The sequence below is a fragment of the Bufo gargarizans genome, chromosome 8 (assembly GCF_014858855.1).
Source record: "Bufo gargarizans isolate SCDJY-AF-19 chromosome 8, ASM1485885v1, whole genome shotgun sequence".
Taxonomy (NCBI): Eukaryota; Metazoa; Chordata; class Amphibia; order Anura; family Bufonidae; genus Bufo; species Bufo gargarizans.
In genome coordinates this window covers 34702292-34720042 of record NC_058087.1, presented here as the reverse complement: position 1 = coordinate 34720042, position 17751 = coordinate 34702292, and the positions used below count along the sequence as shown (strand labels likewise).

General features: G+C 45.5%; 1 protein-coding gene across 2 annotated transcripts; it reads left to right on the top strand.

The window, feature by feature from the left end:
• The first annotated feature begins 5 nt into the window (after positions 1-5).
• Positions 6-16566, top strand: SCRN3 (secernin 3). Of its 2 annotated transcripts, none has more exons than XM_044302596.1 (8): positions 6-153; positions 6227-6396; positions 7480-7661; positions 7743-7942; positions 10849-11061; positions 12337-12499; positions 15668-15848; positions 16299-16566. In XM_044302596.1, exons 1-8 carry the CDS (start codon positions 63-65, stop codon positions 16443-16445), a joined length of 1347 nt encoding a protein of 448 aa, XP_044158531.1. In that variant the 5' UTR covers positions 6-62; the 3' UTR covers positions 16446-16566. The 2 variants fall into 2 exon arrangements, with proteins under 2 accessions (XP_044158531.1, XP_044158533.1); XM_044302598.1 differs by lacking the exon at positions 6-153 and adding an exon at positions 161-314.
• The last annotated feature ends 1185 nt before the right edge of the window (positions 16567-17751 follow it).

Below are 17751 nucleotides of genomic sequence, written 5' to 3'. Positions count from 1 at the left end.
AGTCAGTCTCGGGGCTGTTGTTTTTAGTCTTTGCTAGCGCCCAATAAGCTAAAGGACCTTTGATGACGTCATGCCCATGTGAACAAGTCACATGTGTGGGAGGAGTCGATCCGTGGGCTTTGCTTGATTATGTGAAGTGTCAGGACTTGCGAAGTAAGGTCTTTATTTCATCTGGAAGGAGGCTTTGTGGCTGCAGGCAGGGGGCGCCACTGTGCAGCGGTGGTCTGCAACCTGTGGCTCTCCAGCTGTTGTGAAACTACATGTCCCAGCATGCCATGAAACCTTCATAATGCAATGATATGCTGGACACACCGGTTGGTGACACTGCACTATAAGAGCTGTGTGTGTACATGAGAGTTGTGTTTGTAATGTGTAATGTATGCATGTAGCAGAGTTGGGTGTGTACCATGTATGCAGCAGAGCTGTGCGTGTGTACCATGTATGCAGCAGAGCTGTGTGTGTGTGTGTGTACGTACCATGTATGCAGCAGAGCTGTGTGTGTGTGTGTGTACCATGTATGCAGCAGAGCTGTGTGTGTGTGTACCATGTATGCAGCAGAGCTGTGTGTGTGTGTGTGTACCATGTATGCAGCAGAGCTGTGTGTGTGTACCATGTATGCAGCAGAGCTGTGTGTGTATACCATGTATGCAGCAGAGCTGTGTGTGTATACCATGTATGCAGCAGAGCTGTGTGTGTATACCATGTATGCAGCAGAGCTGTGTGTGTATACCATGTATGCAGCAGAGCTGTGTGTGTATACCATGTATGCAGCAGAGCTGTGTGTGTATACCATGTATGCAGCCGTGCTGTGTGTGTACCATGTATATAGCAGAGCTGTGTGTGTATACCATGTATATAGCAGAGCTGTGTGTGTATGCCATGTATATAGCAGAGCTGTGTGTGTATACCATGTATATAGCAGAGCTGTGTGTGTATACCATGTCTGCAGCAGAGCTGTGTGTGTGTATACCATGTCTGCAGCAGAGCTGTGTGTGTGTATACCATGTATGCAGCAGAGCTGTGTGTGTATACCATGTATGCAGCAGAGCTGTGTGTGTGTATACCATGTCTGCAGCAGAGCTGTGTGTGTGTATACCATGTATGCAGCAGAGCTGTGTGTGTATACCATGTATGCAGCAGAGCTGTGTGTGTATACCATGTATGCAGCAGAGCTGTGTGTGTATACCATGTATGCAGCCGTGCTGTGTGTGTACCATGTATATAGCAGAGCTGTGTGTGTATACCATGTATATAGCAGAGCTGTGTGTGTATGCCATGTATATAGCAGAGCTGTGTGTGTATACCATGTATATAGCAGAGCTGTGTGTGTATACCATGTCTGCAGCAGAGCTGTGTGTGTGTATACCATGTCTGCAGCAGAGCTGTGTGTGTGTATACACCATGTATGCAGCAGAGCTGTGTGTGTATACCATGTATGCAGCAGAGCTGTGTGTGTGTATACCATGTCTGCAGCAGAGCTGTGTGTGTGTATACCATGTATGCAGCAGAGCTGTGTGTGTATACCATGTATGCAGCAGAGCTGTGTGTGTGTATACCATGTATGCAGCAGAGCTGTGTGTGTGTGTGTACCATGTATGCAGCAGAGCTGTGTGTGTGTGTGTACCATGTATGCAGCAGAGCTGTGTGTGTGTGTACCATGTATGCAGCAGAGCTGTGTGTGTGTGTGTGTACCATGTATGCAGCAGAGCTGTGTGTGTATACCATGTCTGCAGCAGAGCTGTGTGTGTGTACCATGTATGCAGCAGAGCTGTGTGTGTGTACCATGTATATAGCAGAGCTGTGTGTGTATACCATGTCTGCAGCAGAGCTGTGTGTGTATACCATGTCTGCAGCAGAGCTGTGTGTGTATACCATGTATGCTGCAGAGCTGTGTGTGTATACCATGTCTGCAGCAGAGCTGTGTGTGTATACCATGTATATAGCAGAGCTGTGTGTGTATACCATGTATGCAGCAGAGCTGTGTGTGTATACCATGTATGCTGCAGAGCTGTGTGTGTATACCATGTCTGCAGCAGAGCTATATATGCACACAGCAGTGCAGAAATGTTCTAGCTATTTCAAGTCATATAACCTAGCCACAGGATAACTGTTACATCAGTGGGGATATAACTGCTGGGGCCCCCACCGATCACAAGAATGGGGACCCGTACCCTGCAGGGCTCCTTAAAACGAATGGAGCAGCGGTAGGTCAAGAATGTGCACTGCCACTTCATTCATCTTCACTACATTCACATGGGACTGCTGGAGATAGCGGACTACAATGCTCAGCAGCTCCACAGAGGTGAAGGGAGCAGCAGTTTGCACACTGAACCTGGTTTATGGGAGGCCCCGTGGGGAATGGGGGTCTCGTAATCGATGGGGGTCCCAGTGGTCTTATAGTTCTCCCCTATCCTGTGAATAGATGATACTAGAATACCCCTTTAGTAGTTCATTTAGTTCTGTAGCAGTAAGGCCTTGCAGAGACGCACCGCATTATAAATCGGTACAATGCCTGCGATCCTGTGCGCCCGTAATGGGAAATGACGCTCACCCACAAAGTGTGATTACTGCACAGGACACGCTCGTCTGAAACAGGCCTTAGGCCTCTTGCACACGACCGTATGGCTTTTTCAGTATTTTGCGGTCCTCGAAAAACGGATCCGCAAAAGATACGGATGGCGATCCGCTGCGGCTGCCCCACGGTGGGTGTTCGTGCATTGCAGCCTGTAATTTGCGGGCCGCAGCACGGCCACGGGGCGCACACGTTCGTGTGCAAGAGGCCTTAAGCTGCTGCTTTTGGTTTATTTGTGGTTATCTTGAGTAAAACGTTAAGGCTGAGTTCACACGGGCGAGATTTCCGCGCGGGTGCAATGCGGTAGGTGAACGCGTTGCACCCGCACTGAATCCGGCACCATTCATTTCAATGGGGCTGTGTACATGAGCGTTTTTTTTCACGCATCAGTTCTGCAATGCTTTAAAATCGCAGCATGTTCTATATTCTGCGTTTGTAACGCAGGACAGGCCCCATGGAAATGAATGGGGATGCGTTAATAACACATTGCATCCGCAAGCAAGTGCGGGTGCGATGCGTTTTTCACTGATGGTTGCTAAGAGATGTTGTTTGTAAACCTTCAGTTTTTTATCACGCGCGTGAAAAACGCATCAAAACGCATTGCACCCGCGCGGAAAAAACTGAGCAACTAAACGCAATTGCAGCCAAAACTGACTGAACTTGCTTGCAAAATAGTGCGAGTTTCACTGATCGCACCCTGAACGCATCCTGAGCCAATCCGTCACGCCCGTCTGAACCCAGCCTAAGGCCTCATGCACACGACCGTTGTGTGCATCCGCGGCCGTTGTTCCGTTTTCTTCCGCGGACCCATTGACTTTCAACGGGTCCGTGGAAAAATCGGAAAATGCTCTGTTTGGCATCTGCGTCCGTGATCCGTGTTTCCAGTCCGTGAAAAAAATAGGACCTGTCCTATTTTTTTCACGGACCCATTCAAGTCAATGGGTCCGTGAAAAATCACGGCTGCACACAAGATTGTCATCCGCATCCGTGATCCGTGTCCGTGATCCGTTTTTTCCTATCAGTTCAAAGGCAAACTTGACTTAGATTTTTTTTTCATTTTTAATGTCCGTGGATCCTCCAAAAATTAAGGAAGACCCACGGAAGAAAAAACGGACACGGATCACGGAACAACGGAAACAGTTTTTGCGGACCGCAAAAAAAACGTCCGTGTGCATGAGGCCTAATAGACATCTTTTTTGTGCAGTAAAGTGTCCTAATAGGCCAGCAGGTGGCAGGAAAGAGCTCCTTTGCGGAATAGAGTGTTATAATAGACCAGCAGATGGCAGGAGTGAGCAAAGAAGAAAGTTAATGTATTAGAGAAAGTGAAAATGTAGTGTGTTACGTATATTTAAAGTGGTTGTTCGGGTTCGGAATCCATTTTCATTTACCCTGAAATGGTAGATGAAAATTGAGTTAAAGGGGAACTCGGCCTTTGCTGAAATCACAAGGTTGCAGCAGCGCTTCTCACTGTTCTGCATCTTCAGGTTTGCTTTTCCAGCACGTGGAGGATGGATCCTGTATACTTTCTATAGATCTGTACACTGAATGCATAGAAAAGCCGTGCAGATCCGATAAAACCTGAAGGTGCTGAGCTCTCTGGGAAGCGCTGCTGCTCCTTCGTGGTTTCAGCATAGGTTTAGGTCCCCTTTAAAAAAAAAAAGGGGTCCTCTGTTCAGGAGCCTCATTTCTTGGCCAATTTAGAGAAGGGTAACAGAGCATCGCTCAGTCAGGAGGAGTCTTGCATTACACAACCAACCCATTGATTTGAATGGGAACTGTACTGCTGCCAGGCTCTTCCACAGATGCCAGCAGAATGTTTGGGGTTCCAGCGGGGGGGACACTGGTTGATCAGCTTGATGCCAAGGGACCCTTCTAACAAGGAGGGATTGTCTAAAGTGGAGTAATATATAAAAAACAAGCAGTCTAATGTACAGTGTCTCATTTGAAGATTTATAATCTTGTTTTATTAGCACTATTGCATTTACAGAACATGCAGAATATGGATGTGAGCCTATGTGATCAGCCTTTTGGGGGGGAAAAGCTGCAAAAGACAAAACTGGTGCTGAAAAAGATTAAGCGTAGCTTCAAATGCGCCAGAATATTTCTGCTGTGGATCTCATGTCTTACCTGCTTAGACTTCTTTGGATATCTGCAGAACACATCTACGGCATTTTCCAAACCCTATTCACACGTATTGTAATGTACAGTAAGCAGAATTCTCACTGTAATCTGCAGCAAAACTGGTCTGGTGGCTTACAGCGAAAATACAATGCCGGTATTAAAGGGGTTCTCTGGGATTTATTAAATTGATGGCCTACCCTTAGGATAGGTAATCAGTACCAGACTGGCTGGGGTCCAAATTTCCTGGCAAACCAGCTGTTCTGCAGTAGTTGCATCCAAAGCACAGTACATGGAGCTGTGTACATCTGGCAACTACTTCTGTGGGGTGTTGGACCTCCTCCAATCTGATATTCATGACTTATCCCTAAGTTCACACATGAGCGTTTGAACGCGCTGTAAAACGCTCAACACGTGAAAACCAATGCTTCCCTATGGCCCTGGTTCACACTTGAGCGTTTTACAGCGCGTTTGAACGCGCTGTAAAACGCCCGACGCATAAACAAGTTCTTGAGCTTTTTTGGGGGCGTTTGTCGCGCGTTTTGGCCCATAGACTCATTGGACAACACTGCAGTCAATCACACAAACGCGCGTTTACTATTGCAAAAATGTGCATAAAAACGCGCGACAAATACGCGCGTTTTACGCGCGTCTCAGAAACGCTCAGGTGTGAACCCAGGGTTAGGGCCCTTGCACACGACCGTATGCCCTCCGAGATATACGGTCCGTGAGCGGGCAATATGTCCCGGAGCGGCATTAATCGTGCGCACGGGACCGCACAGCATCATAGATTACAATGATGCTGTGCACGTCGGGCCGCCCGCGGGGCTATTGTCCTGCACTCATATGATTTTATGAGTGCAGGACAATAGCCCCGCGGATGGTCCATGTGATTCCCCGTTATGGCCACTGCTTGTTTCTCAGAAGTGCATGGCATTAGACTGATTTATAATGCTGTGTGTCTCTGCATAACCTTACTGCTACAGAATTATACTGTCACTATGATTCTGTAGAAGCAAGGTCATACAGAGACACACAGCATTATAAATCAGTCTAATGCCATGCGCTTCTGAGAAACCAGCAGTGGCCATAACGGGGGATTACGCTCCCACACGGAAGGTGATTCCCGCACAGGACTTGCTCGTCTGAAACAGGCCTTAGGATAGACCACTGATATAAAAACCCTTGAAGTTCCAAGTACATGATAGTTTTTGAACTTTATGTGACCAACATTCCAAAATGTCAACCCTTTTAGTTGCTCAGTGACTGTACTCTGCTGTATTGGTTACCACCTGTTAACGGTCAGGGAGAGGAACGTTAGCAAGGGCTTAAAGGGGTTATCTGAGAGTATAAAAATGTCCCCCAATATTCTGGGCCCCCACACTGAATATACTTACACTGCGCCACTCCTGGTCCCAGCTGCTGCTTCTCCCCATGGGGCCGGCGTGTTGGGGGACATTTTTATACTCTCGGATAACCCCTTTAAACTACAGCAATTTGGATCCACGTGCAGCTATGACTTTTTCATATCTTTAGACCGTAGGGACAATATGGAACCCTGCTCCTGTGACACCTTCGTTGCTCTTCCACCTGCAACAGTTGGCAACAGAATCATCTTTGGAAAAAATTCTGACAGGCCGAGTGATGAAGTACAGGAGATTGTGTATTTCCCCGGACAGTCACATGAACCAGGAGAGACACTACAGGTAGGAGCATACTTTGCTGGTCATATGATTTATGTGCAATAAAAATGCCTAAATGCTATAAAAAGTGATGCAGATACATAGACATGAACACTTTACAGCTGATGCGACCTTGGTGTTGGAATGGGCTGACAGTCTAAAGTGTATAGGAGCAGATGTTGGGGGGTAGGACATGGATAAGATATTTAAAGCCGTCTGGGCATGGAGCCCCCCTCCACTCATTAATGTGTAAGGAATAGGTTACGTGAATGAAAGTCAATACGCAAGAGTTAAAGGGGTTGGCCACTTCTTAACAGCACATAATGTGCCACTACAGGTACTTTCACACTAGCGTTTTACTTTTCCGGCGCTGAGTTCCGTCCTAGGGGCTCAATATCGGAAAAGAATTGATCAGTTTCATCCCCATGCATTCTGAATGGAGAGCAATCCGTTCAGGATGCATCAGGATGTCTTCAGTTCAGTCACTGAACAGAGTTTTGGACGGAGGAAATACCGAACCATGCTGCGGTATTATCTCAGTCCAAAATTCCGGATCAGTTGCTAGAATTCATTTACATTGAAATGTATTAGTGCCGGACGGCATTAAAAATACCGCAATGCTGGATCCGTCCTTCTGGTGTGCGCATGCACAGACCGGTAAAAATGTGAAAAAAATATATAACGGATCGGTTTCTCTGGATAACATACGGAGAGACAGATCTGTTCTTGCAATGCATTTATAAGACGGATCCGGATGCGTCTACAAATGCTGTCCGTTTGCATGCAGATTGCCTGATCCGGCGACGGAACTGCTTTCTAGATCACTCTGCCGCAAGTGTGAAAGTAGCCCAAGTGGAGTCGTTTCTCTTACTTCATCTCAGGTTAGAAGGCACCAGAGACGCTGCAGCCCCTTCCATCGCAGCCAAGATGGTGGCAGCGTCTTCTGTGCAGGCAGCGGAACGGTTCAGATCTCGTCCAACGCCTGCGCAGACACGGGGCAGCCAGGAAAGCGCTGACATAAGGGCCATTATACACTCAAAGTGGAACACATATCTAATCTGCGCACCTTGCTTATTGACTTGTGTATCTTTTGACTTTTGTTCCAAGTGCACCTACATTGAAATTGAACAAGCAGAGAAGACCCACGCGGTGGTTTTAAGTCGCCCATCCTGGTTATGGGGCGCTGAAATGGGAGCGAATGAATTTGGTGTGTGTATTGGAAATGAAGCTGTTTGGGGGAAAGAAGAAATTGATGATAAGGAGGCACTTCTGGGCATGGATTTCGTCAGGTTGGAAAAGTAAACGGTTTAGTTTTAATATCAGAATCGGTGGATGAAGGTTTTTTTGTGAAGAATCTGTGTTGTCTCCAGGCTAGGTTTGGAGAGAGCAGACACCGCTCATGGAGCATTGGACGTGATCATTGGCTTGTTAGAAAAATATGGTCAAGGTGGTAACTGCATGGAGAGTCCGATGTCCTTCACTTATCACAACAGCTTCCTGATAGCGGACAGGAAGGAGGCATGGATACTGGAAACGGCGGGCCAGTACTGGGCGGCGGAGAAAGTAGACGGTAATGTTATCCCTTACCTCTCACTCATTTTCTCTCTCAGAGGCCCTTTACATGGGCCAAGAATCCCAAGGATAATCGCTAACGAGAAGAAGTAAATAGGTGTAAATGTACCACCGATTACCGGAAAAACTAGCGATTCGATCGTTTGTGCACACACAAAAATTATCATTTACTAGCGGCAGATTGTGCTGTGTAAACACCATCTGCTGCCGGCAAATGGGTCAGTATGAGGAAGCGTGATGGCATAGCGATTGCTCCTCCCTATACTGTGGAGGTGATTGCTGCATGTAATAGCAGTGGTCTCCTCCACTAACGAGCAGGCGATTGTCGGGAAGGAACGCTAAAGGGACCTTTACTTATCGAAAGGTGATAGAGATAAAATTACCACGTGTTAAAGATGTTTTACAATTACATTAGGATAGTTTGACACTAGCACTAAAAAATTCGGCCAAGCTCTTCTGGTAGAGGAACACCCTGCTGGAGTCCATCATATCCAGCATAGGCCACAAACAGCCGGAGCACCGCCAGGACCCTTTGACTATAATGGGACCCGGAAGAGATCGGACACGAGTGCCAGGAATCAGTCAGACAAAAAAACAGTGCCTGCATTAGTTTTTATCCAGCAATAATGCCGGAAACAGGCCGGGTCCCATTATAGTCAATGTGGTCTACCAGTGCTCGGGCCCTATCCGGCTTTGCCAGATACGATGACCTCCGGTAGGCTGTTCCTCTGCCAGAACAGACTAACAGATAGTTTTAACTCATATGCAGAAGTAGCATAATAACATCACCTATCCACAGGATAGGTGATAAGTGTGTGATCGCTGGGGATCTGACCCTTAATAATCATTAGTATGGGGATCCCAAGTCCCCCAGTTCAGCATGCAAGTTGATGCTCCATTCAGAGTCTTTTGGACTGCTAAAGAGAAGCTGGCCTCTGCCACCTCTGTCAGTCCCATAGACTTGTAATGAAGCAGCTGCACACATGCTGAACTCGGGAACTTGGGCTCCCCATTCTCGTGATCAGTTGGGGTTCCAGTGGTCAGACCTCCCCAGTGATCACACACTTATTATGGATAGGTGACAAGTTTTCATTCTCTGTTAACCATAGGAGAGAAGTGACTTCTCTTTAAATAAACATGCACAGGGGCCTTTTTACTTTTCCTTCTAGTTTATGTCCTTTAGGGGAATGTATATGATGCCCCAAAATAGGTGGGTCTCTGTGTTTGTAATTGTTGTATGCCATTTCCAACACTGCACTTAAAGAGGACCTTTCACCACCCCTGACAGGCCTGTTTTATTAGCTTCATGCATTCCCCATGTAAAAACACTTCTGGAGCATCTATTCTTATGACTTTATGTTGTGCTATTACTTTATTATTTCTATTAGAAGTTATGAATGAATTGCTGTCAGTCTGCAGTAAGGGTACAGAGGGGAGGTAACCAGTTGGGGGGTGTACCTGCACAGGCTGACTCTATCCAATCAGTGCTGCCATTTTCAGAATGTGCAGGGACACACCCACAACTGGTTACCACCCCTCTGTACCCTTAGGCCCCTTGCAGATGAGCGTCGAGTCCGCAGCGCAGCTCCCGGCCTGAGCTTTCAGCACTGATGGGGTCACATAGCATTATATTGATTTATAATGCTATGTAACCCTTACAGTTCTGGAATGTATTGAATAACACTGACAGTGTCATCTAATACATTCCAGAACTGTGAGGGTTACATAGCATCATAAATCAGTATAATGCTATGTGACTCCGGCAGTGCTAGGGAGGTCAGGACGGGAGCTGCGCTGCGGACTCTCAGCGCGACACACGCTGGTCTGTAAGGGGCCTTACTGCAGACTGCTAGCAATTCATTCATAACTTCTAGTAGAAATAATAAAGGAACAGCACAACATAGAGCCATGAGGATAGATGTTCCAGAAGTGTTATTACATGGGGAATGCATGAAGCTATTAAAACAGGCCTGTCAGGAGCGGTGAAAGGTCCTCTTTAATTTGGGCGTCACAGCAAGTGTAGAATCCGGTCACTGGCATGACCAAGAGGACTCCGGCTTAAAGCGAATATGTCACAACGACCTTGGACTATTATTACTTGCTGTACTACATGAGCAATGTTGCAGATAAGGACTTCAGATTTTCCTAATGCCTTCCACCAATTACCGCGCTGTCGTTTTTAGTGCTGACAGGAGGGCAGAAGGAAAATACTCATGTATTACTGCAGATAATAGTCCAAAATTGTGGTGACAGATTCCCTTTAACCCCTTAAAGACCGGGCCATTTTGCACCTTCGTGACCAGACAGAATTTTGAAAATCTAACATGTCACGTTATGTGGTAATAACTTTGGAACACTTTTACTTATCCAAGCCATTCTGAGACTGTTTTCTCGTGACACATTGTACTTCATGATAGTGGTGAATTTGAGCAATATATTTCACCTTTATTTATGAAAAAAATCCCAAATTTAGCAAAAGTTTTGAAAAATTCACAATTTCCTCAATTTCAATTTCTCTGCTTTTAAAACAGAAAGTGATAAAATATTTATTACTTAACATTCCCCATATGTCTACTTTATGTTGGCATCATTTTGTAAATGTCATTTTTAGGGATGAGCGAATCGACTTCGGATGAAACATCCAAAGTCGATTTGCATAATACTTAGTTTGAATACTGTACGGCGCTCCGTACAGTATTAGAATGTATTGACTCCTATGAGCCGAAGTTATTACTTCGCGAGACTTCGCATAATAACTTCATAAATCAATTTCTACTGTAAAAAAAAACATTTCCCAAACTCTGGTTCGGTTCAGATGCGTTTTAATGAAACTTTATTTACTCCCCCAAAATGCCTCCGCCTGAATGCATATGTGGAATCTCTCTTTTTTTTTTTTTTTAACAGAAGGTATAAAGAATATATCCAACAACTTGTCCATCACCAGCAAAATTGATCGCGAGCACCCTGCTATGAGGGAATATGCTAGAACTAAAGGCTGGTGGGACGGAAGAAAAGACTTTAACTTTGCAGCTGTGTATTCCTATTTCAACCCATCCAGATCTTCATCTTCTGGGGATAGATTTTGTGAAGGATACAAACTGCTCAGGAAATACAAAGGCGAGTTCCACGATAGTGTTTTCTGATAATACATTTTCCTATAAGTCTGTATTTGTGGTAGGTGACATACAACCACATAAACTGGAGTATAATGCATCACATTTGGATGTTTCCCTCTTACCCACTGTAAGGGCTCATGCACACGAACGTTGTTTGGTTCCGCATCCGAGCCGCGTTTCTCTGTTGTGTGGGGCCGTGAAAAAAAAAAGCATGTCCTATTCTTATCTGTCTTGCGGACAAGGATAGGCATTTCTAATTTGGGCGTCCCGTTCCGCAAATTGTGATCTATGTTTTGCGGACCTGTGCATGAGCCCTAAAGGGGATAGTAAGGGTATGATCGCATATGATGTACTCACTCTTAGGCCCCTTGCAGACGAGCGAGTATTCCGCGCAGGTGCAATGCGTGATGGGAACGCATTGCGCCCGCACTGAATCCGGATCCATTCCTTTCAATGGGTCTGTGTACATGAGCGTTGTTTTTCACGCATCACTTGTGCGTTGCGTGAAAAAAACGCAGCATGTTCTATATTCTGTGATTTTCACACAACGCTGGCCCCATAGAAGTGAATGGGGCTGCGGGAAAATCGCATCGCATCCGCAAGCGAGTGTGGATGCGATGCGTTTTTCCACTGATGGTTGCTAAGAGATGTTGTTTGTAAACCTTTAGTTTGCGTGAAAAACGCATTAAATCGCATTGCACCCGCGCCAAAAAAACTGAACGCAATCGCATACAAAACTGAATAAACTTGCTTGCGAAATCACGCATTTTTCACTGAATGCATCGGCAACGCATCCGGAACTATTCCGCTCACGCTCGTCTGTAAGGGGCCTTAGGCTCACACTATAGGCCGATATCATTTCAGATGTGAATACTGGTATAATAATACCATGTGACATCACCCAACAAGTGACATCCAGGAGACTATATATATATTAGTAAAACTTCGTGGCACTCTGCCGTGCTTGCTGCTTGAAGTCGGGTTCCTACCCAGTCTTAAAGTAATGATAAATACTCCAGCGTTTATGATGCAAAAGAATAGGTATTTATTGGATATTGCGGCTGTATAATACATGTGACGTTTCGGCCACTCTCTGGCCTTCATCAAACTGGTGCCGCTTGGTAGGTGGATGTCCTGGGAAATAGGCGTGCAGGAAAGAGTGCAGCAGCAATAAATACCTATTCTTTTGCATCATAAACGCTGGAGTATTTATCGTTACATCCAGGAGACTAGACAAAGTTCCTGCTGTCTTACAAGTAATGTGTCTGTCTTTTAGGAAACATGACAGCTGAAACCATGATGGAAATTCTATCAGACAAGCCAAGCGGCATTAACATGGAGGGTGGATTTATGACAACTGGGAGCATGGTTTCAATTCTGCCACAAGATCCAAGCCAGCCATGCTGTCACTTTTTCACCGGAACCCCAGACCCGGCCAGGTAGGTCATCAGTATGTAGAAGCACCAAACTAAGCGGCTGCTCGTTCAGTGGGGGTGAAGCGCTACATTTGCATGCAGGGATCACCTCCACAGTATGAGGATGAGGGATCGCTATTGCGATTGCTCATACAGCTGCATTGTTTCTGCAGAGTCCAGAGGCACCACCATCTGCTGCCCACAAATGATAATTTAGGCGCCTGCACGAACAACAGTTTCACCCGATGAACAAGGGGACTTTCCTAGAAACGTTCGTCTCCGATAATCTGCCCGACAATCGGGCTGTTAAATCCGCCATAAGACTTAATTCACGTTTGCATATGTTGGATAAAACCAGGAGTCGGTCCAAAATATAGAAGAGTTACAAATCTTTCCAATTTACTTTTTCACTGTGTTGGTTAGACTCCTGGTTTTGGATACAAAATACTGCCACGTGAAAGTGAACTTTTTGCTGTCCTATAGGAAATAATGAGAACTTTCATAAAACTATTGCAAATGTAATCTCATTGACTTTTATAATGCTGTACAAGTGTGCATATAAAAAACATGAAAATACAAGTCCAAATATGAAAGTAACGCAGTCTTAGACATGACTGCAGCAAGATACAAGCCAGTAAAAGGAAGGGGAGATGGTGGGAGATGCATGTAATCTCAATAGGGTGCTGTCTGGTTGCTTTCCTCTAATGCACGGGTGTCAAACACAAGGCCCGCGGGCCGAATCCGGCCCGCCAGACCTAGTCATGTGGCCCGCGTAGCCGCCGCCCTTCACCTTTTATTCTCGCTTTTTTTTTTTTTTTTTTTTTTTTTTTTTTTTTTTTTACACAAGAAAGCCGCCTCTTCAGCGCATGCGCGGCAGCCTGCAAGCCAGAGAACGTCTGCCCTCTAGCGGCGCCGGCCGTTCTACACAGGAAACCTCCACTTTCAGGGGTGTGGAATTCCTATCGCCCGACGCCCGGGACATGCAGTTCCGGGCGCCGGGCAAGTAGTTTGAACAGTTGTTTAGCCCTGTGCGGGCAAGTAGCAGGGACATGTCGGTTGGGCAGTAATAGGAGCGGTCATATGCTAGCCGCGAGCTGACCGCTCCTACATCTATGTCAGCCTGCATCGTGCATATGAGTACCATACATATCACTTCCTGCAGGCGGCGCCCGCTCCTCCCGACTCCTGTATCGAAGTCTCCGCCCACCTGCCAGCACAGGAGCGCACAGTAAGTCAGCACACCGTCTCCAGAGACTGAGTAATTGCAGGCCAAGATGGGAGAAGAGGAGTGAGAGACCCCACGGCCCCCTGCAGATGAGCGTTCCTCCCGGAGCCTGTCCACATCGCAGCTCCCGGCCTGACCTGCAAGCGCTGACTGGGGTCACATAGCATTATACTGATTTATGATGCTATGTAACCCTTAGGTTATAAGGGAAAATAATAGCATTCTGAATACAGAATACATAGTATAATAGTGCTGGAAGGGTTAAAAAAATAAAAAAGTTAACTCACCTTATCCTCTTGTTCGCGTAGTTCGTTCCCGGTCTGTTCTTTGCTAGCTGTGGGCTTGGGCTAAAGGACCTTTGATGACGTCAGATCACATGCTACCAAACATGCGCGATTTTTCTCACGCGAGTGCAAAACGCATGACAATGTTTTGCACTCGCGCGGAAAAATTTCGCATTTTCCCGCAACGCACCCGGCTCTTATCCGGGCAAAAAACATGACGCCCGTGTGAAAGAGGCCTAACAGTTCTGGAATGTGTTGGATAACACTGGCAGCACTATGCATACATTCCAGAACTGTAAGGGTTACATAGCATCATAAATCAGTATAATGCTATGTGACCCCAGTCAGCGCTTGAAGGTCAGGCCGGGAGCTGCGATGTGGACAGGCTCCGGGAGGAACGCTCATCTGCAGGGGTGTCAGAAATAAAGGTTGTGCTGTCTGTCTTCTGAGGCTCTGGCCCTGCCTGCAATCTGCACTGCACGTGCAGATTGCTCCCTGTTGCCCCCATACAGTATAACGTCTCCTTGTGGCTGCCCCCATGCAGTATAATGTCACCTTGGGGCTGCCCCCGCACAGTATAACGTCACCCTGTGGCCCCTGCCCCCATACAGTATACAACCGTATACATCCTACAGATACAACTGGCCCTTTGAGGGTGACCAAACTGCTGATGCGGCCCCCGATGAATTTGAGTTTGACACCCCTGCTCTAATGGCTTCTGAACCTTATTAAAAGGCACAATTATCCAAATTCTAATACATAAAGGCTTGAAATATCTCGCTTTGCATGTAATGAGTCTCATATATTAGTTTCACCTTTTAAGTTGTATTACTGTAATAAATTAACTTTGCACGATATTCAAATTTTTCGAGTTTCACCTGTATTTACTATAATTTATTTAAAGGGGTTGTCTCATTTATCATGTAAAGAAAGTTATTATAAACCACTTACTAATGTATTGTTATTATCCGTATTGCTTTCTTTGCTGGCTGGATTCATTTTTCCATTACTTTATGTACTGCTCGTTTCCATGATTAGACCACCCTGCAATCCATCAGCGGTGGTCGTGCTTGCACAGTACAGGAAAAAAGCACTAGCCTATGTGCCCTCCTGTCCACCAGAGAGGCTGACACTTTCTCCTAAACACGACCACCACTGATGGATTGCAGGGTGGTCGTAACCATGGAAACAAGCAGTGTATAATGTGATGGAAAAATGAATCCAGCCAGCAAAGGAGGCAACATGGACAATCGCAATACATTAGTAAGTGCCTGGTATTCACTTTCTCTACATGATAAAGGCCACTTACTAAAGTGAGACAACCCCTTTAACTGGCCTAGAGTTCAGATCTTTGCTAGTTTTTAGCTGGAGTAGATTTAAATTTCTGTCATCGACAGACATAACACTGAAACTAGCTCTTGCAAGGAAGGTCTTGGTCTATCTGTCCACATGTTTCCAGCGACTGCCTGCAAGCGGTGATCTTAACACTCAGGATTTAACACACAAGGTACAGTGTATTAGAAAGTTGTGTAGCTGATCATTTTAAAATGAATACACGCGACATAAGACTGGAAACAATCATTAAACAATTACAACATTCACGGTGCCGCCGCTGCTTTTACGGTAAAAAGATGACAGCAGCTAAACTCTTACAATATTACTATTTCCCCCCCTCCCCCCTAGATCAGTTTTCAAGCCGTTCATCTTTGTGCCTGAGATTGAACCGTTTGTAAGAACCGCTTCACCCTCATTTGGCGCTGATGATCCCGTCAGACTGAAGCCAAGATTCCAAACGAAGCCCGACAGGAGACATGAACTACATAAGAAACATGAAGACGCCATCATGTCCAAGAAGACATCACAGGTACAAAGTAATATGTTTATAGCGGTTGTGCTAAGTATGAAAGTTACCCCCCATCTACAGGATAGGGGATAACTAATTGGTCGGTGGGGTTCCTATATTCCTGTCCTGATGGAGCGCCAGGCCGAGGATGCACCCTGCCGCTCCATTCTTCTGCCAGAGATAACCCTTTATAGCTCAGCCACAATGTCTAAGGGGTGCAGGTCTCAGATCTGTAACCCACATTTATCTCCAGAATCCATCCGGTAGATTTGTAATGTTAGGCTTCTTTCACACTAACGTTGGGCATTGCCCAATGTTACAGCAATGCCCGCCAGCCGCCACTGACTATAATGCGGTGCAGCGGAGATTCGGCTGGACAAAAACCGCTGCATGCATTATAGTCAATGGAGCCAGCGGGCATTGCGATAACATTCAGCAGCCTTAGTTGTGGTTTTATTTTATTTTTTACAGAAAGATTTGCTGAAGAAGATGAAGAATTTTGAAAAGAAGAAACTTGAGGAGGTAGAAAGTTTTTTAAAAGATGGCACTATTGACAGCTCAGGGCTGACCCTGCTGTTTGCCAACTGCGTTGATGAAGAAATGACCCTTTATGAGTAAATATAATGGCACTTGCACCAATTTCCACCTTCCAGTTTTCGAGCGGCTATCAATATTCTTTTAGCAATGCCCGTGCTTTGTAATCCAATTTCATCAGCCATTAAAGGCTATTATTGCAAAGTTCATATCGTATTATTTCCAGCTCACTCATTAATGAACACCCCGCATGCACGGAACACAACAGGGAAGACCTCAGGATACAAAAAGAAGAAAAAAAAAAGTTCCAGCACTCACTTTAAAGATGTGTCGTTCTTTGTCTTTATTTACTGCATCAGCATAACCAGTAAGGACAGATTCATCCACCTCATGGCAATCATTGACACGTTTCGAACATACTGTTCTTAGTCATAAAGGCTATGATTGTAGTAATATATTCAAACCTTCTAGAAAAAGCCTAAAGAACTGCTGTGAATAAAGAAGTCTAATTTATATTCTGCCAAGTGAGCTGCTCCATAAATATACAGTTGTGTTTAAAATAATAGCAGTCAGACATCACTAACCTGATCAATCACAGTTTTTGGTAGAAATGATATTTCTACATGGCAAATAAATTACTAGCAGGTGTAGTAGAGTAATAGAAACCCAACAGTGATGACATGTATGCTGCTGATTCTGTGTAATTGAATCACTAATTGAAAGGGGCATGTTCAAAATAGTAGCAGTGTGGAGTTCAATGAGTGAGGTCGTTCATTCTTTGAAAAACAGGTGGCAATTATTGCCTTATTTAAGGAAGGAAGGCAGCAAATGTTGTACTTGCTGGTTACAGTGCATTTCTCTCTGAAATTCTGAGGAAAATGGGTAGTTCCAGACATTGTTCAGAAGAACAGCATACCTTGATTAAAAGGTTGATTGGAGAGGGAAAAACATATAAAGAAGTGCAGAAAACAATAGGCTGCTCAGCTAAAATTATCGCAAATGCTTTAAAATGGCAACCAAAACCTGAAAGACGTAGAAGAAAGCAAAAAACTACCATTCAAATGGATAGAAGAATAGCCAAAATGGCAAGGACTCCGCCAACAATCAGCTACAGGGAGATCAAAGAAGGTCTCAAGTTACCTGTGAGTACTGTTACAATTAGAAGATGCCTATGTGAAGCCGAGCTATCTGCAAGAAGCCCCCGCAAAGTCCCACTGTGGAATTTTTTTTGTGGACTGATGAAAGTAAGATTGTTTTTTTTGGGTCTAGTGGCCGGAGAGTTTGCCAGACAACCCCCAAACACTGAATACAAGCCACAGTACACTATGAAGCATGGTGGCGCAAGCATCATGATATGGGGATGTTTCTCATACTACGGTGTTGGGCCCAT